Raw genomic sequence first — 20,920 nt, forward strand, 5'->3', positions numbered from 1 at the left:
GTACCAGGGAGAGCCCCGGGCATCAGTGTGCCAGCCCCACATAGTGTACCAGGGAGAGAGCCCCGGGCATCAGTGTGTCAGCCCCACATAGTGTACCAGAGAGAGAGCCCCGGGCATCAGTGTGCCAGCCCCACATAGTGTACCAGAGAGAGAGCCCCGGGCATCAGTGTGCCAGCCCCACATAGTGTACCAGGGAGAGAGCCCCGGGCATCAGTGTGCCAGCCCCACATAGTGTACCAGGGAGAGCCCCGGGCATCAGTGTGCCAGCCCCACATAGTGTACCAGAGAGAGAGCCCCGGGCATCAGTGTGCCAGCCCCACATAGTGTACCAGAGAGAGAGCCCCGGGCATCAGTGTGCCAGCCCCACATAGTGTACCAGGGAGAGAGCCCCGGGCATCAGTGTGCCAGCCCCACATAGTGTACCAGGGAGAGAGCCCCGGGCATCAGTGTGTCAGCCCCACATAGTGTACCAGGGAGAGAGCCCCGGGCATCAGTGTGCCAGCCCCACATAGTGTACCAGAGAGAGAGCCCCGGGCATCAGTGTGCCAGCCCCACATAGTGTACCAGAGAGAGAGCCCCGGGCATCAGTGTGCCAGCCCCACATAGTGTACCAGGGAGAGCCCCGGGCATCAGTGTGCCAGCCCCACATAGTGTACCAGGGAGAGAGCCCCGGGCATCAGTGTGCCAGCCCCACATAGTGTACCAGGGAGAGCCCCGGGCATCAGTGTGCCAGCCCCATATAGTGTACCAGGGAGAGAGCCCCGGGCATCAGTGTGCCAGCCCCACATAGTGTACCAGGGAGAGAGCCCCGGGCATCAGTGTGCCAGCCCCACATAGTGTACCAGGGAGAGAGCCCCGGGCATCAGTGTGCCAGCCCCACATAGTGTACCAGGGAGAGAGCCCCGGGCATCAGTGTGCCAGCCCCACATAGTGTACCAGGGAGAGAGCCCCGGGCATCAGTGTGCCAGCCCCACATAGTGTACCAGGGAGAGAGCCCCGGGCAGTAGTGTGCCAGCCCCACATAGTGTACCAGGGAGAGAGCCCCGGGCAGTAGTGTGCCAGCCCCACATAGTGTACCAGGGAGAGAGCCCCGGGCATCAGTGTGCCAGCCCCACATAGTGTACCAGGGAGAGAGCCCCGGGCATCAGTGTGCCAGCCCCACATAGTGTACCAGGGAGAGAGCCCCGGGCATCAGTGTGCCAGCCCCACATAGTGTACCAGGGAGAGAGCCCCGCGCAGTAGTGTGCCAGCCCCACATAGTGTACCAGGGAGAGAGCCCCGGGCATCAGTGTGCCTCCCCACATAGTGTACCAGGGAGAGAGCCCCGGGCATCAGTGTGCCAGCCCCACATAGTGTACCAGGGAGAGAGCCCCGGGCATCAGTGTGCCAGCCCCACATAGTGTACCAGGGAGAGAGCCCCGGGCATCAGTGTGCCAGCCCCACATAGTGTACCAGGGAGAGAGCCCCGGGCATCAGTGTTCCAGCCCCACATAGTGTTCCACGGAGAGCCAGAGCATCAGTGTGCCAGCCCCACATAGTGTACCAGGGAGAGCCCCGGGCATCAGTGTGCCAGCCCCACATAGTGTACCAGGGAGAGCCCCGGGCATCAGTGTGCCAGCCCCACATAGTGTACCAGGGAGAGCCCCGGGCATCACTGTTCAAGCCCCACATAGTGTACCAGGGAGAGCCCCGGGCATCAGTGTTCCAGCCCCACATAGTGTACCAGGGAGAGCCCCGGGCATCAGTGTGCCAGCCCCACATAGTGTACCAGGGAGAGCCCCGGGCATCAGTGTTCCAGCCCCACATAGTGTACCAGGGGGAGCCAGAGCATTAGTGTGCCAGCCTCACATAGTGTACCACGGAGAGAGCCGCGGGCATCAGTGTGCCAGCCCCACATACGGTCAGGGTGTACCAGGGAGAGAGCGCTGGGCATCACTGTGCCAGCCCCACATAGTGTCCCTGGGAGAGAGCCCCGGGCATCAGTTTGCCAGCCCCACATGTCATAGTGTACCAGGGAGAAAGCTCTGGGCATCAGTGTGCCAGCCCCACATGTCATAGTGTGCCAGGGATGGCTTGGAGGATAGAGCCGTGCTGATGCCACCCTGACAGGCTGGATGTGGCGGTGTGTGTTATGCCCCTGCAGCCGCCTGCTCCCTCTCCTGGGCTATGCTATCTGTGAGGGCTCCTGCAGTGCCCCTGCCAGTCCCTAGTGCCCTTTGCAATCCCCGGTGCCCCTGCCAGTCCTTGGTCCCACAGTAGGGCCCCTGCCAATCCCTGGCGCCCATTCCAGTCCCTTGTGCCACAGGAGAGCACCCCTTCCAATCCCTGGTGCCACGGGAGCGTCCCTTCCTTGGTGCCCCTGCCAATCCCTGGTGCCATGGGAGCACCCCTTCCAGTCCCACACTGATGAAAACAACTGCTTTTTTCAAATATAATGTGCAGTCTGCATGCCCTACAGCACCCCCCGTGTTGGGGCAGGGGACCGCCATAAGTATTGTACCCCATGGCACCCCCATATTAGGGCAGGGAGACCACCATTAGTCTGGATACCCCATGACGCCCCCAATATTGCGGCAGGGTGACCACTATTACTCTGGATACACCATGACACCCCCCATATTGGGGCAGGGTGACCACCATTAGCCTGGATACCCCATGGCACCCCCATATTGAAGAAGGGGGACCACCATTACTCTGGATACCCTATGACCCCCCCATATTGGGGCAGGGTGACCACCATTAGTCTGGATACCCCAGGGCACCCCCATATTGGGACAGAGTGACCACCATTAGTCTGGATACCCCATGACATCCACCATATTGGGGCAGGGGGACCACCATTAGCCTGGATACCCCATGGCACCCCTATATTGGGACAGAGTGACCACCATTAGTCTGGTTACCCCATGGCACCCCCATATTGAAGAAGGGGGACCACCATTACTCTCGATACCCTATGACCCCCCCCCCCCCATATTGGGGCAGGGTGACCACCATTAGTCTGGATACTCCAGGGAACCCCCATATTGGGACAGAGTGACCACCATTAGTCTGGATACCCCATGGCACCCCCATATTGGGACGGAGTGACCACCATTAGTCTGGATACCCCATGATGCCCCCCATATTGGGGCAGGGTGACCACCATTAGCCTGGATACCCCATGGCACCCCCATATTGCGGCAGGGAAACCACTATTATTCTGGATGACTATAATAATGATGAATCTGGCCTCTTTCTCTTCTTCAGGATCTGACTGTAAATTTCTGCTCATCTTTGGCGCAGCGTCCGGGGGTTTCATGTTGAAGCGTTTGCAGCATCTTAACTTTGAAAGGGAAGAGAAGTTCAAAGATCGATGATGTCGGAGTCCAGTAAAGAGCTTTTGAACCTGGTGTGGGGTGAGAAGAATGGCAAAGGCCTGGTGGACTCCATCTTCAGCCGGTGGACACAAGGTAAACAGCAGGGTAACCGGGGTTATTGAGGGTTTATGAGAAGAAGAGACGTCCAGTGTCCGTCCTCTTGGTATAAGAGTAACCCCCCACCTGTTATCTAAGCATATGTAAGCACCAAAGGTTTCACTGCCAGCAAAGATGCTGATTCTTTACTGTAAAAGCAGTGAGACTATGGAACTCTCTATATTCTTTACTGTAAAAGAGGTGAAATTATGAAACTCTCTATATATTCTATGCTTTAAGAACAGTGAGACTATGGAGCTCTCTATATTCTTTACTGTAAGAGCAGTGAGACTATGGAACCCTCTATATTCTTTACTGTAAGAGCAGTGAGACTATGGCTCTCTATATTCTTTACTGTAAGAGCAGTGACACTATGGAACCCTCTATATTATTTACTGTAAGAGCAGTGAGACTATGGCTCTCTATATTCTTTACTGTAAGAGCAGTGACACTATGGAACCCTCTATATTCTTTACTGTAAGAGCAGTGAGACTATGGCTCTCTATATTCTTTACTGTAAGAGCAGTGAGACTATGGCTCTCTATATTCTTTACTGTAAGAGCAGTGACACTATGGCTCTCTATATTCTTTACTGTAAGAGCAGTGACACTATGGCTCTCTATATTCTTTACTGTAAGAGCAGTGACACTATGGCTCTCTATATTCTTTACTGTAAGAGCAGTGACACTATGGCTCTCTATATTCTTTACTGTAAGAGCAGTGACACTATGGAACCCTCTATATTCTTTACTGTAAGAGCAGTGACACTATGGAACCCTCTATATTCTTTACTGTAAGAGCAGTGACACTATCGAACCCTTTATATTCTATACTGTGAGCAGTGAGACTATGGCTCTCTATATTCTTTACTGTAAGAGCAGTGACACTATGGAACCCTCTATATTCTTTACTGTAAGAGCAGTGAGACTATCGAACCCTCTATATTCTATACTGTGAGCAGTGACATTATGGAATTCTCTATATTCTTTACTGTACGATCAGTGACCCTATGGATCTCTCTGCCACATGATGTTGTCATGGCTGATACATTATATAACTACACGGGGGTCTGGATGCTTCTCTATGAATATAGTATTACAAGTTATGGGCACTGGATTCCATGTGAGAGGCCGCTGATCCAGGGATTATTCGGATCGCCATTGAAGTTGGGAAGGAATATTTCTCCCTGTGATGGAGCAGTTGTCATTGGCCTCATGAGGGTTTTGCCTTCAGCACAGTCTGGTGTCTCTAGGTAGAACTTGATGGCCTCTTGTCCTGCGTCTTGTCTTTATTACCTATGTTACATCGACGCCTCTCCGCTTGTCAATCAGCCATCACCTCTCACTTCCTTCCATATTCAGGATTAGAGACGAGATTATATTTGAAATGCCATTAGCTTTGGCAGCTGCTGCCTGACATTGAGTGTTGCTCGCTTTATTTTCTTGTGTAATATTTTACCAGTTTGTTTTTTTTTCTTCTTTTTTAGGATTTGTCTTTAGTGACTCAGAACCGACAGCGTTGGAGCAGTTTGAAGGCGGCCCGTGCGCGGTTATAGCTCCGGTACAGGTACAGGCACTATATTGTAGGTCTAGTCTGGGGGACAGAGAAATGACATGCTGAGGACCCCCGACGGAGCTGAGGACCCTGCCTCATTCTGTGTTTGTGATGACTGGGAGTTGTATTGACTTGTTATAGCTTTATCCCTCACTCAGTCCTCCTTTATATCACCGCAGGCCTTTCTGCTGAAGAATCTGCTGTTTACTACTGAAAAGTCACACTGGAGAACTTGTCCAGGTAATTCCCTTCAAGTACAAGTAGACTCCAAGCCTGTGGATCTGAATTTGAAGTGTTTTTCCAATTTAAACCCTACAGTATGAGATCCTGGGGGGTCTGACCTTTGTGCCCCCCGGGGATCTCTAGATCAGTGCCCGGCTCTTTTGTTATGAATGGAGCTGTGGTCTGGCGTGTTACCTGCAGCTCCAGACCAGTGGTCTCTCCCCCAACCGCAGCGCTAGTCGCCCCCTTTCTCAATCGTTGGATTTTTGATAACGTTACGTTCTTGTGTAACCATTTCCCTTCTTCCTTCTGTCTGTTCTTTTGCTTTGTAGAAGATGAGCAGAAAGACGTCTTGTGTCAAACACTGAGCGACATTCTGGAGATGGCCAGCCTGAATAACGCCAGCTCCTGCTGCCTGGCCACCTGGCAGAAGGGGAAAACCGCTCCCCCACCTGAAAGAGAGGTCCCAGCAGAGAGCAGCGGAGAGCAGCCAAGTAAGGTCCCAGCGGGAACACTGCCCTGTCGTCTTCTCCTCTTTCTTTACGCTCCCGACATTTCATATTCCATCTTACAGATGACCTCTATGGCACAATCTCCTACAGGGTAATAAATCAGCCCTGGATAGGCTTATAATGGGGTATGTCACGGTCCTAGTATTTTTGACAGCAAGAATAGATCTGCAGAAAGTATGTGAAGAGGAACTCCTGTGAAAAAATTTTTTCTTTCAAAACAACTGGTTTTAGAAAGTTAGATATAATTTACTTCTATTTTAAAATCTCCAGGCTTCCAGTACTTATTATCTTCTGTATGTTCTGCAGGAAATGATGTATTCTCTCTAGTCTGACACAGTGCTCTCTGCTGCCACCTCTGTCCAAGTCAGGAACTGTCCAGAGCAGCAGCAAATATCCATAGAAAACCTTTCTGCTCTGAACCCAGAGAGCACTGGGTCAGACTGGAGAAAAAAACACCACTTCCTGCAGGACATACAGCAGCTAATAAGTACTGGAAGACTGGAGATTATTAAGAGAAACAAAGAACAAATCTGTATAACTTTCTGACACCAGTTGTTTTGAAAGAAAAATATCTTCACCAGCGTACCCCTTTAATCCATGTGTGAACAGAGCCTCAGCTCATTCATCACATACCTGCAGCCTGGTACACTGTATTAGTCATTGCAAACCTACCTAAAGGGGTTAGCCAGGATTGCATAAATATGGCTGCGTTTTTCAGAAAGCGCTGGCGCCCCTGACCTCGGGTTGTATGCAGTCTCACTGCTCGCCTCCATTCACTTCACTGGAACGGAACAGCAAACAAGATACAGACTAAGTAGCTGTACATTTTTATTTATTTTTTTTTTTTCTACCATTTTTTTTTTCATAATGGAAATTATTCAAAATAGATGAACACAAATGCATCCATATTTCCACAGTTTTTTTGTAAAAACAGATTAAAAAAAAAAACATACTCAGCCTAAGACACACCCGCAGCAGGATGGACATCCCACTGCAAGTATGTCCGCAGTCCGCCCCATTAACCCCCTGCCACCTGAGCGTATACTTCACATGGTCCCCACTCCAGCTTGCTTCTGGGGTTCCCGGTCTCTTCATGTCCCCTTCAGCTAATCAGCGCAGCGCACTGATTGGCTTAGCAGGACGTGCCCGGAATCCCGAAGCAAGCCTGAGCGTGGAGCAGGTGATATATACGCTCCGGCGGCGGAGGGTTAACGGGGCGGACTGCGGACATACTCGCAGCGGGACCTCCATCCGAATTCGCAGCAAGAAATCGGGAGCGGATCCGTTACGTGTGAACCCACCCTTAGGGTACAAACCCACTTGACGTATTTTCTGCGTGAATCAGTCTTAAAAATAAGCAGGCAAAATGCGGGTTGGCTTTATACGATTGTTCTGCGTTAAAATACGCAATTGCGTATTTTTGAAGCGTGAAGCTTGTTGTTAGCAAAGCATCAGTTGTTAACAACCTGTGCGAAAAACGCATGTAGCTTCACGCTTCAAAAATACGCAATTGCGTATTTTAACGCAGAACAATTGTATAAAGCCAACCTGCGTTTTGCCTGCCTATTTTTAAGACTGATTCACGCAGCAAATACGTCAAGTGGGTTTGTACCCTTAAAGTTTTTTCTTTGCTACTTGAGCACTTTTCTTTATATTCGCTAACAGTCTCCTCATTAGTCAGTGTAAGATTTGTAGCAGAATTTTGATGTTTTTGTCATAATTACAATCCGCACATCAGGAGAATCGCTCTCACCACCTGACAGCCGATAAGTATTGACAAAGGGAGACTCCAAGCATAAAACAATTGCCGCTTCTCCCCCGGCGAGATGTTTCTGCGAGCAAGTACATCTCTACAGATTTGTCTTAATACAAAAGGAAACGTGAGCACGAGTCTTATAATCGCATAGATGAATGTTTGTTAGGATCGGGAGGTGACAAAGGGGAGGGGTGTAGAGACTGAATGTTCCCATGTCGTTTAACCTCTTAAAGGGATTCTCTGAGACTTTAAAGGGGTTTGTTCAGCAAAACAATGTTTTCTTTTTAAAGAGGATGTACCACCAGGTACATACTCTTTAATCTGAACCCACGGATCAAACGGCGCCGTCACGGGGAAGCCGGTGCCGCGGTCCGTTTTTCGGACCGCGGCCCGATTCCCGTGCATGGCGCCGTTCTGTGCAGCGGAACCGGCCGGTGCTCAAGCACTGGAGGTAGGCCGGCCCCCAGTGGGAGAGAATTCTCTCCCACTGGGGGCGGGCCGGCCTACCTTCAGTGCTTGAGCACCGGCCGGTTCCGGTGCACAGAACGGCGCCATGCACGGGAATCGGGCCGCGGTCCGAAACACGGACCGCGGCACCGGCTTTCCTGTGACGGTGCCGTTCGATCCGTGGGTTCAGATTAAAGAGTATGTACCTGGTGGTACATCCTATACCACCAGGTACATCCTCTTAAAATCAATGGTGCCAAAAAGTGCTATAGATTTGGAGATTTTTTTAAATAGAAATTACAGTCTTCAAGGCTTCTGCAACCTTCTTTTAGCAATTACTGGGGTCTTGGCACCTAAGTCCCATCTGACATTTCAGAAGTTTGAGCGTCCAGAGGCCAACGATCCAGGAATTGTGACCTGCCAGAAGATTTTGCAAATGACAGAGACCCCTTAATTAGGAATTGAATAAAGATGGATAGACTATGTATAATCCTAAAGGAGAATGTGCTAAAGGTGTCCCCTCTATTCTTCCATGCTGCTTTTATTTCTTCCGCCACCATAAGGAATACTGCACGTGTGGCCCCCCCAAAAATACAAGAAGCCTCTTATCCTACAGCTCTATGGTGGAGTGCTCCCCTGTTATTCCTCCTGGAAATGCTTGAGAAGATAGACAACTGGGCAGTTCTTTGGTTTAGTAGGGCGTGGCCATCCACCCTGCAGTACTCTCATCACTGATTGGACGCTGTCAATGTGTATGCAGATTAGCTCTCCTGCAGGTATATCTCCAGTATTACCTATAGAAGGAGGTAGCTTCCAACCCCGTCAAGAAGATATCACATACATCAGGCATGTCCAAACTTTTTTCGAAGAGTGCCAAATTTGATGAAGTGAACATGTGCGGGGGCCGACCATTTTGCTTGACATTCTTTGGACCATTAAAATGAATGCAAATAAACTTTTTTTTACAAAGTTTATTGAAAACTGCATACTTTTTATACTTAAAAAATCCCGGGGCACATCACCAACCAAAATGGCACAAAATGACACTAAAACAGGACATATTATACATATAGTTAATAATATAGATTCTAAATGTATTTATACTCCGTGTGAAACCTGGGCCTGTTTCGATAAACACAAAAAGGATATCCCTGTTTCTCTCCCCCATCCCCATGTTTTTCTCCCCCCTGCTTCTCTCCCGTTTCTCCCCATCCCCATATTTCTCTCCCCCCTGTTTCTCCCCCATGTTTCTCTCCCCCTGCTTCTCCCCAATCCCCATGTTTCTCTCCCCCCTGCTTCTCCCCCATCCCCATGTTTCTCTCCCCCCTGCTTCTCCCCCATCCACATGTTTCTCTCCCCCATCCTCATGTTTCTCTCCCCCCTGCTTCTCCCGCATCCCCATGTTTCTCTCCCCCCTGCTTCTCCCCCATCCCCATGTTTCTCTCCCCCCTGCTTCTCCCCCATCCCCATGTTTCTCTCCCCCCTGCTTCTCCCCCATCCCCATGTTTCTCTCCCCCCTGCTTCTCTCCTGTTTCTCCCCCATCCCTGCTCACCTTCCTTGAGATGCTCGCCACGGGCGCCGTCCCCCTCACCTACTGGCCCGGACGTGCTCCTCCAATCAGGGGAGACCGGGAGCGTGGTGCGTGGCGCACCACGCTCCTGGTCTTCCCTGATTGGAGGAGCACGTCCGGGCCAGTAGGTGAGGGGGACTGCGCCCGCGGCACACTGGTTGGAAAACACTGCTCTAGTGCACGGGAAAGGAAAGCCGAAATCTCGGACATCACAAGATTTCGGCTTTCCTTTTCTGTGCACTAGAGTGGCGTGTTGCTGCCGGATACCTGGGGGGCCGTAAAAGTTCGGAACGCGGGCCGCAAATGGCCCGCGGGCCGGACTTTGGACATGCCTGACATACATCAATTACTAAGGGGAATGGTGACGCCCAGTAATCAGTATATTCATAAATTTCCAGGAGGAATAGATGATGCCGAAGAAATCTTACTCTATAGGGACTAGAGGACTACAATGATTTCCTAAGAACAAATGATAGATCTGCTTTAACTTAGAGAGTTGTCACTAGGAAAGTGCTGTGTGTGGTATCAGGAGTGCAGTCAGTACTATACGATTCCCACACCAGACCCATTCCCTGCAGTCTACCAGCCGGTATCTTCACTGCATTACTCTGGGTATTTGCCATGCCTTTCTGATTTTATACCAACATTAACAAATCTAGGACTCTTTCCTAGTGTGAACATACTCCGTGAGGTCTCTTCCAACCATAGGCAATGATGGCTTGGACAGTAGGAATCGTATGATATGGCCCATAAGGGGCTGTGCGGCAGAATGTAACTTAGTTAAAAGGAACAGACAGAAATAGTTGGAAATGCCATCCCTGCTAGTCTCTTTTTGCGTGGACATTTTTTTATCATTTTTGGCTTGTCAGGGCGAAGTTGAAGAGGGAAAAAAACTATTTTCCTTTTTTTTTTCTAAAGTTATAGAACATTATAGTATAACTTTATTTAAAAAATGTATTCACATTTTTTTAATACAGGAAGCTGTTTGTGTCACTAGTGCTGCAGCCTCCCCTGATGTCTATATATTACATGTTGCCATTAGAATAGACATTACACTGGGGGAGCTGTCTGTTTCACTATTGCTGCAGCCTCCCCTGATGTCTATATAATACATGTTATCATTAGAATAGACATTACACTGGGGAAGCTGTCTGTTTCACTAGTGCTGCAGCCTCCCCTGATGTCTGTATATTACATGTTACCATTAGAATAGACATTACACTGGGGGAGCTGTCTGTGTCACTAGTGCTGCAGCCTCCCCTGATGTCTATATAATACATGTTATCATTAGAATAGACATTACACTGGGGGGAGCAGTCTGTGTCACTATTGCTGCAGCCTCCCCTGATGTCTATATAATACATGTTATCATTAGAATAGATATTACACTGGGGGGAGCTGTCTGTGTCACTAGTGCTGCAGCCTCCCCTGATGTCTATATAATACAGGGCATCCCTCTTTCTGTGCATTGGAGCACCCGTAAAATAAATATAAATAAATTATATAATATATACATAAACACACACACATGCGCTAGGACTGTGATGTAATAGCTGACACGTTGGGCTGCTTCAGATTTCCCCTGATGCTATGTGACCTCTATGCTGTGCTCTCCCTATAGTATTCTTCATCTCTGACCATATAGCTGGCCCTGGTCCATGTTCCACCTGTCAGCCTGTGCATCTTCCTGTCCTGTGCGGCCTCCTCTTCCTCCTCACCTCCCGCATGTTTCTTTTTGCCCTGACTTCTTCCCATCACGTTCCTTCTTCCTCCTCTGTACCTGTCTTTCCTCTCAGCTGTCAGTGTATGTTATCGCTGTATAGTGCTGAATAGTGTCTTTTCTGTGTAGCTGCCCTGGCTGCAGAGGAGATTGGCTTTGAAAGATTTCATGCACTAATTCAGTAAGTAACTTATTGATGTTTTTGTACTGTGTGTGTGTGTGGGGGATTAATACATTAAAGGGGCATTTTGCCCAAACAACTTGCCCAACATAACTGATATGTTGCTGCCCATGGTGAGACTAACAATTCCTTCCATACTTGTTATCTATTCAGTCTCCTTCCCCCAGTTCTCAGCTGCTGCTTTCTGCTGAAGACACAGAAATCTGTGTGTGAGGTTTTCTCTCTGTCTCCCCTCCTCCCCCCTCCCTTCTGAGACAGCTGATGTAAGCAAATCCCTGGCAGGCTGTATCTGCAACATTGTAGCTTCTTTGTAATGCCAAAAGGGTTAATCACAGTGAGTTCATCAGCAACCTGACTTCAGTATATCCCTTCCAGCCCTACAGAGAAGTTACAGTGTTGCAGATACAGCCTGCCAGGGATATATTTACATTAGCCGCCTCAGAAGAGAGGGGGGAGGAGGGGGAGACAGAGAGAAAAGCTCACACACAGAATTTTGTGTCTTCAGCAGAACTGGGGGAAGGAGACCGAATAGATAATAACAAGTATGGAAGGAATTGTTAGTCTCACCATGGGCAGCTATGTTTGAGCAGAATCCCCCTTTAGTACTTGCACTGTGCATGGATTTTGCTTCTTTATGCTGCAGTACTAGGTGCTGAGCTTTATAGCTTGTATAGACCCTTTCCTGTGTAAGTCTCTGTAAGTCCTTGAGTCGTCTCATTGGGAGACATTGTTAACCCTTCCCGCGGTGTATCATAGTAGTGTGCCAAGTGGTATTATACAGACCTCTCCCATCCAAGCTTTTTAACCCCTCAGATGCTGCAGATAATTTTGACTACATCACCCAAGTGGTTTTATAGAGAGAGGGCGGATTTCCATCCATTGCCGCCTCTGCCATGTACTGGAGTATAAAGGAGCGCCAGGTCTATAACGTACCAGGGCACATTACCCCATGCCTACTGATAGGTATACATCAATGTTGCAGTATATTATATCCACCAGCAATTGAACAATTGCAGCTTGTAGTCCCATAGTACGCCTAATAGAATGGTAAAAGATGTTCATTAAAGGGGTACTCCGGTGAAATTTTTCTTTTCTTTCAAATCAACTGGTGTCAGAAAGTTATGTACATTTGTATTTTACTTCTATTTTAAAATCTCCAGTCTTCCAGTACTTATCAGCTGCTGTATGTCCTGCAGGAAGTGGTGTATTCTCTCCAGTCTGACACAGTGCTCTCTGCTGCCACCTCTGTCCATGTCAGGAACTGTCCAGAACAGGAGAGGTTTTCTATGGGGATTTGCTGCTGCTCTGGACAGTTCCTGACATGGACAGAGGTGGCAGCAGAGAGCACTGTATCAGACTGGAGAGAATACACCACTTCCTGCAGGACATACAGCAGCTGATAAGTACTGGAAGACTGGAGTTTTTTTTTTTCTGAACAACCTTTTTAAGTCTAGTATAATTTTGTATTCCTTTTTATTCCACTGAGAGTAATGTGAGGTTATCTGCTCCTGCCCGTCACGTAGGGTCCATCATGTGTCTGTAGACGGCACCCATGGGGCCCCGGGCTGCTTATAAGCTGCACTGTAATAGCAAACAGTTATAATGTGTCCCCACATCTGGGCCCCATTACTCTCTATAGAGGAGACCTCTCCGCAGTGACTGTGCTTCCCATCTAGGAGAATCAGGGAAATGTATTTGCTCCTAAATGAGGCGATCACAGTATACGGGCGATTACAGAAGAATGTGCCCCCCCCCCCCTTATATACAGAGACCAGGAGACCCGGCGGCAGCGATTCTATACACCCCCAATATCAGCTGTAAGAGGAGACACCAGCTATAGTATAGCTGAGCTTATATACATCATACAGAGAAGGGATCATCACAGTGCAGAATAGTGAGTGCAGCTCTGGAGTATAATACAGAATGTGACTCAGGATCAGTAATGTATGTACACAGTGACCCCACCAGCAGAATAGTGAGTGCAGCTCTGGAGTATAATACAGAATGTGACTCAGGATCAGTAATGTAATGTATGTACACAGGAACCCCACCAGCAGAATAGTGAGTGCAGCTCTGGAGTGTAATACAGGATGTAACTCAGGATCAGTAATGTATGTACACAGTGATAGTTTGTGTTAGGGGAGTGCTTGGCTGTGGTCTTATTCTTGTGGCCAATGTGGAAAATGTTTGATTTTCTTTCCATAGAAAACGATCATTCCAAAGTTTTGTTGACCTAAAGGCGGCCATATGGGATGAGTATTCAATGTGGAGGAACAAGTTTGGGGTGCTGCTCTTCCTGTACTCGGTCATCCTCACAAAGGTGTGTATGGGGGGGGGGCTCGGTCACCTGACACTTGTCGCTTATGTTAGCAATGAGAACCCCCCTATTTATTTTTCTTTCGTTATTATATTCGCATTTCTGTCAATTACATATACACGGCTCCCATTAATAGTGAGCGCCCCTTAGTGGTCAATTTAAGATGGAGTTGTGTCAGACCACGTACACAGCCAGAGATGCTGAGGATGAGGGTAATTTTCTTAACCTTCATATTCAGCAATGTTTTAATGCAGTCTTTGTGCCCTGGGGGCGGGGCTACCATTCTCAGTCCGCCCCCAGGACACCAAACTGTTTACTAATTTGCATATTGAATAAAGTGAAGGTTTATAAACGGCACAAAGGACGAACGTAAGAAAATGACCTTAATTCTCATCCTTCTCGGCCCTATGGGAACACGACAGCAGGTGAGGAGGTTAAGTGTCTCCTGGTAACGATGTCGTCCTTGTTGCTTCCTCCAGGGAATTGAAAATGTTAAAAATGAAATAGAAGATGCTGAAGAGCCCCTGATTGACCCCGTATACGGACATGGCAGGTAAGAGACTGTAGAGGGACCCTGTATACGGGCACGGCAGGTAAGAGACTGTAGAGTGACCCTGTATACGGGCACGGCAGGTAAGACTATAGAGTGGCCCTGTATACGGGCACGGCAGGTAAGAGACTGTAGAGGGACTCTGAATACGGGCACGGCAGGTAAGAGACTGTAGAGGGACCCTGTATACGGGCACGGCAGGTAAGAGACTGTAGAGGGACCCTGTATACGGGCATGGCAGGTAAGAGACTGTAGAGGGACCCTGTATACGGACATGGCAGGTAAGAGACTGTAGAGGGACCCGGTAGACGGGCACGGCAGGTAAGACTATAGAGTGACCCTGTATACGGGCACGGCAGGTAAGAGACTGTAGAGGGACCCTGTATACGGGCATGGCAGGTAAGAGACTGTAGAGTGACCCTGTATACGGGCATGGCAGGTAAGAGACTGTAGAGTGACCCCGTATACGGGCACGGCAGGTAAGAGACTGTAGAGTGACCCTGTATACGGGCACGGCAGGTAAGAGACTGTAGAGGGACCCCGTATACGGGCACGGCAGGTAAGAGACTGTAGAGTGACCCTGTATACGGGCACGGCAGGTAAGAGACTGTAGAGTGACCCTGTATACGGGCACGGCAGGTAAGAGACTGTAGAGTGACCCTGTATACGGGCACGGCAGGTAAGAGACTGTAGAGGGACCCTGTATACGGGCACGGCAGGTAACAGACTGTAGAGTGACCCTGTATACGGGCACGGCAGGTAAGAGACTATAGAGTGACCCTGTATACGGGCACGGCAGGTAAGACTATAGAGTGACCCTGTATACGGGCACGGCAGGTAAGAGACTGTAGAGTGACCCTGTATACGGGCACGGCAGGTAAGAGACTGTAGAGGGACCCTGTATACGGGCACGGCAGGTAAGAGACTGTAGAGTGACCCTGTATACGGGCACGGCAGGTAAGAGACTGTAGAGTGACCCTGTATACGGGCACGGCAGGTAAGAGACTATAGAGTGACCCTGTATACGGGCACGGCAGGTAAGACTATAGAGTGACCCTGTATACGGGCACGGCAGGTAAGAGACTGTAGAGGGACCCCGTATACGGGCACGGCAGGTAAGAGACTGTAGAGTGAGCCTGTATACGGGCACGGTAGGTAAGAGACTGTAGAGGGACCCTGTATACGGGCATGGCAGGTAAGAGACTGTAGAGGGACCCTGTATACGGGCACGGCAGGTAAGAGACTGTAGAGTGAGCCTGTATACGGGCACGGTAGGTAAGAGACTGTAGAGGGACCCTGTATACGGGCATGGCAGGTAAGACTATAGAGTGACCCTGTATATGGGCACGGCAGGTAAGAGACTGTAGAGGGACCCTGTATACGGGCACGGCAGGTAAGAGACTGTAGAGTGACCCTGTATACGGGCACGGCAGGTAAGAGACTGTAGAGGGACCCTGTATACGGGCACGGCAGGTAAGAGACTGTAGAGTGACCCTGTATACGGGCATGGCAGGTAAGAGACTGTAGAGGGACCCTGTATACGGGCACGGCAGGTAAGAGACTGTAGAGGGACCCTGTATACGGGCACGGCAGGTAAGAGACTGTAGAGGGACCCTGTATACGGGCACGGCAGGTAAGAGACTGTAGAGTGACCCTGTATACGGGCACGGCAGGTAAGAGACTGTAGAGGGACCCTGTATACGGGCATGGCAGGTAAGAGACTGTAGAGTGACCCTGTATACGGGCACGGCAGGTAAGAGACTGTAGAGGGACCCTGTATACGGGCACGGCAGGTAAGAGACTGTAGAGTGACCCTGTATACGGGCACGGCAGGTAAGAGACTGTAGAGGGACCCTGTATACGGGCACGGCAGGTAAGAGACTGTAGGTCTGTAGAACATAATTCACTCCTAACCCAGAGGGTTACAGCCGATCCGTGGCAGGCAGTCACTTTAGATTTGGGCGGCTTAGGGGGTGTTTGGTGAAATATTCAGAATGGACGATCACCTTCTAGGGATTATAAGATCAGTTGCACCCACCCCAATAGTCTCATAAAATTAGCTTCTCCCAATGTATTGGTAAAAGATGTCAGTAGGTTTCCGGTGTCCTATAAATTAGTGACAGAGAAGCTGAGCAGGATGATGGATCACTTACATTATTCTGTGCACCTGATCCAGAGATCTCCTCCTGAATAACATGGACAATAAGTAGTCCTCTCCATTATGTGCATGTGCTCAGTAGTCCTGGATATTCATGAGAAGCAGAAAACTCTGCCCACCCACTGCTGATTGTGTTTAGACAGTCACCTGTCAATCAGCAGCTGGAGGGACGGGGGCAGGGGTGCGTCAAGAATTATATTCTCCCGCCTATTAGGAGAACGGCTGATCAGAATGATAGAAGTAATACACTGATAGGTTTAGCATTTCTGTCACTAGTTTTTGCCACCCTTATTTAAAGGGGTTATTCAATGTTAGAAAAACATGGCTGCTTTCTTCCAGAGACAGCACCGCTCTTCTCTCCAGATCAGGTGGGGTTTGCAGTTAAGCTCCAATGAAACTGAGTTACAAAACCTGCACCCAAACTGGAGAGAAGAGCGGCGCTGTCTCTGGAAAAATGCAGCAATGTTTTCCTAACTGTGGATAACCCCTAAAAGGTCACATTCACACAACCATTGTTCGGTCTGCAATTGAGGATGGAACATAGAACCAATGTTATTCAATGGCCCCGTTCACTACGGACGTGTGAGTGTAGCCTAAGGCACCTTAAGCCTAGTGACAGGTTCCCTTTAATAATAGGTTCAGATGGCCATTGCTGAGAGCCCTCCCTCCCCCCATGATATGCCTCTATATGTGGCAATATAGGGGGGCTGATCTTCTGAGAATGCAGTAACTAGAGCTGCGCTTCCATTACTGCCCAGCAGGGGGCCAGATGGGCTGCTGTGCACTATAGGCAAGTCTGATCTCTGGGACGCCCCATAGGGCATCCAACTTCTCCAGCCGCCACCAATCAAAGGCCGAGTGTACGGATTCGGATAATGTTGCCGAACCAAAGAGTTTGCAACTCCGATCAGCACAAACACCTGTGGTCAGTGCCGGTAGTGCAGCCTTAGGGGCATTCACGCTCTGAAACAGATTCAAACTTCGCGCTACTGTACTTAGATCCGAACTGCTGGCATCATAAGGAATCGTCATGTCGGGAGTCCGGTCTGTAATTGCTGAATGTGTGAATGACCCCCTCAGGCTTTAGGCATAGAATAAGCTCTAGACAAGTCGCCTCTTCCTTGGGTCACTCTTCATAACTCTGCGCCTTTTACCTTCTCAGGTACCTCCTCATCTCTCTTATATCTCTTCCATACTTGTTTTGGTATTTCTTGTAGCCAAAGTTTGATCAACCTCCTGCTGACGGGACACGCGGTTTCCAATGTGTGGGACGGAGACCGGGAATGCTCAGGAATGAGTAAGTGATGGTTACCGGGAGAAACGTTTGGCCGTTATATGGCACAGGTTACTTCCTGACATTGGAATAGTGTTAAAGGGGTACTCCTGTAGAAGAAATTGGTATCAAATCAACAGGTGCCAGAAAGGTATGAAGATTTGTAATTTACTTCTTTGTAAAAAATAAAAAAAAATTTCAGCTTATCAGCTGCCGTATGTCCTGCAGGAAGTGGTGTATTCTTTACAGTCTTACACAGTGCTCTCTGCTGCCACCTCTGTCCATGTCAGGAACTGTCCAGAGCAGGAGAGGTTTTCTATGGGGATTTGCTGCTGATCTGGACAGTTCCTGACATGGACAGAGGTGGCAGCAGAGAGCACTGTGTCACACTGGAGAGAATACACCACTTCCTGCAGGACATACAGCAGCTGATAAGTACTGGAAGACTGGAGATTTTGTAATAGAAGTTAATCACAAATCTATATAACTTTCTGACACCAGTTGATTTTAAAGAGATTTTTGATGTGAAATATCATCACTATTACAGCACCACCTATTGGCAACTTTTTAGGACTCCATTTTTTTTCCCCCCCACTAATAACTGATGAGGCATCATCTGAAGTTATAACTCGAGGGTCCGGGGACTGATGTGATGTATCTCTGATATGTCAGGACGCTAGTTATCCTGTGAATATTGCATTGGTTGTGTAAGACCCTGAGCTCCTGTGCAGTGCTGCAGGCGGCCACCAGGTGGCAGTAAAGCCCCATCCAGATGGTCACCTGCAGAACCCATTGCTGGCTGACCTCTATGAAGACGAGACTATTGTCCTACACTTCACCACATCGTCCACTGTTATTATACATTTTCTTTCACTCAGGCACGATACAAGCCGGGTAGAGTCCTGACAGAGTAGAGTCTGCTGAATACAGCAGATATGGAGCGCACATGCTTTTATTCTTTGTCTTTAAAAAATAAACTTTTTGTTTTTGGAGCCTTTGCAGTAAGGCCGGGTTCACACTGCGTTATTGCAATCTGTTTTTTTTATGCAAAAAAAAGGATGAAAAAAAACTGCTGCATTTATGTGCGTTCGTCTTGATTATTAACTTCCATTAAAAAAAAAAAAAAAAAGGATCAAAAACTGATCAAGACGCATCCGGGTTTATTTAGCGCACACAAAAATGTGTTCAACCATGTAAAAATGGATGAGTTTTAATCCATGTTACGATTTTTTTTTTTTTTTTTTAATGGATTAGAGGTTGTTCTGTTACACAGAGGTTTCCATATAGGAATAGTTGTCTGTGCTCCAGCTCCTTCCGCCCCCGCACTCCTCTGCACATACATCACCCCTGATAGCCCCATAGCTCATACTGGAGCTGATGCCGTTTGTGTTTTTTAAAAAAGGTTTCTATTTTCTGCTGGAATTTTTTTTATTGCATATTTTGTTCATTCTTTTTTTATGGGGGGCGGCCATCTTGCCGCAGCTGTTTTTCACAGCATTTAGTAATCTGCTTTACAGCAAGACACAGGGACAACAATAGGCAGGAGCTGTCCCATTGAGATGAACGGAAACATTACTGAGCGCGCTTTGAGACCTCTGCTCATTCCACAGGGAGATTCTATTCGCTGTGAGAGGTTTTTCACAAAAAAAAAAAAAATTTTGTAATGTACTTCTATATAAAAATCTCCAGTCTTTCTGTACTTATCAGCTGCTGTATGTCCTCCAGGAATTGGTGTATTCTCTCCAGTCTGACACAGTGCTCTCTGCTGCCACCTCTGTCCATGTCAGGAACTGTCCAGAGCAGGAGAGGTTTTCTATGGGGATTTGCTGCTGCTCTGGACAGTTCCTGACATGGACAGGGGTGGCAGCAGAGAGCACTGTGTCAGACTGGAAAGAATACACCACTTCCTGGAGGACATACAGCAGCTGATAAGTACACAAAGACTGGAGATTTTTATATAGAAGTACATTACAAATCTGTATAACTTTCTGACACCAGATGATTTCCCCGGAGTCCTCCTTTAGTGGGGAGTTCATTTAGTAGAACGGTCAGATCCCTGTCATGCTTGTGTCCGGTTTCCATATAATCGTCCACCTTTCTTCTCTCCCGCAGAGTTGCTGGGTATACACAGTCAGGCTCACGTTGGCTTTCTGACATTAATGGAGTCCCTGCGATACTGCAAGGTAAGCCCCGCCCCCATCCGTGACTCCTCCCCTTAGACACCTCATGAAAGTCTCCGGTAATCTTCCATGTTATGGTTCAGCAGCGTTCCCGGGAGGCTTTGTGTGTTTGTAGCATAGCAGAGCAGCGCTCCCTGTCCGCCCCGTGTGATGGATACCTTGTTCCTGTCCGCTTCTCAGGTTTTATTTGCCGCATACACTATGTTCCATTGATAAAAGCCCGGCTGTTCTGTGCTGCAGCCGTCCGTTCAGCGCCTGTCAGGTGATCGGCCAGATGTGAGGTTTGTGGTTTAGCCATCACATTCTCCTCCGTTCTGCTACTAAATGAGAATATCAGTAGCAGCGAGCGGAATCATCTATTATATAGAACCACACGGGGGATTATAGGGGGCTCTTAGACTGTGATGGGGGTTACTTATACCTCTGGATTAGGGATGGGGGGGGTTGGGGGGAAATTACTTTCTTCCAGAAACAGCGCCACTTCTGTTGTTAAGTTGGATGCAGTACTGCAGCTCAGTTCCATTGAAGTAAATGGGGGTTAATTGTAATACCGCAGACAACCTGAGGACAGGGAGGGCGCTGTTTTGAATGAAACTAGCGGCTTTTCTTTTTATCACGAATATTCCCTTTAAGGGTACAAACACACACACCATATCGCAGCGTATTTTCTGCTGCGACACGCAGCAGATACGATCTAAATAACTGAACACCACATCAAATCTGCTGCATATACGGTGTGTGTGTTTGTACCCTAAAGGAGAAGTTTGGCCAAAAGTATTTTTAATATGTTATTACTTATGGAAAGTTAGACAAACTCCTAATGTACATACATTATGGGAAATGCTCATATACTGCTGTTTCCCTTTATTTAGTACATCATGGAGACTTCAAATTCTCTCAAAAACTGTCACAAATCAATTGTAATTCCTATGGAGTGTCCAGCAGGGGGAGCACTATATATAGAAGTCAATGAGTACCATTGACTCCTGTATATAGTGCGCCCCCTGCTGGACACACTATGGAT

At 48.5% G+C, this 20,920-nt stretch overlaps 1 protein-coding gene across 2 annotated transcripts in view; it reads left to right on the forward strand.

Moving 5' to 3' along the window:
• Positions 1-20,920, forward strand: part of MINDY3 (MINDY lysine 48 deubiquitinase 3) — a 77,796-nt gene that overhangs the window by 740 nt on the left and 56,136 nt on the right. The window contains exons 2-10 of one of the 2 annotated variants that reach the window (XM_069959478.1): positions 3,250-3,452; positions 4,942-5,021; positions 5,189-5,249; positions 5,564-5,725; positions 11,367-11,418; positions 13,624-13,738; positions 14,215-14,288; positions 17,661-17,740; positions 19,829-19,899. In XM_069959478.1, the coding sequence (XP_069815579.1) occupies positions 3,356-3,452; positions 4,942-5,021; positions 5,189-5,249; positions 5,564-5,725; positions 11,367-11,418; positions 13,624-13,738; positions 14,215-14,288; positions 17,661-17,740; positions 19,829-19,899 (792 nt within the window). In that variant the 5' untranslated portion in view covers positions 3,250-3,355. Of the gene's footprint in view, positions 1-3,249; positions 3,453-4,941; positions 5,022-5,188; positions 5,250-5,563; positions 5,726-11,366; positions 11,419-13,623; positions 13,739-14,214; positions 14,289-17,660; positions 17,741-19,828; positions 19,900-20,920 lie in introns of those variants that run through there. The other variant, XM_069959479.1, reaches the window with a different exon arrangement.

This window comes from Dendropsophus ebraccatus, chromosome 2 (assembly GCF_027789765.1).
Source record: "Dendropsophus ebraccatus isolate aDenEbr1 chromosome 2, aDenEbr1.pat, whole genome shotgun sequence".
Classification (NCBI taxonomy): Eukaryota; Metazoa; Chordata; class Amphibia; order Anura; family Hylidae; genus Dendropsophus; species Dendropsophus ebraccatus.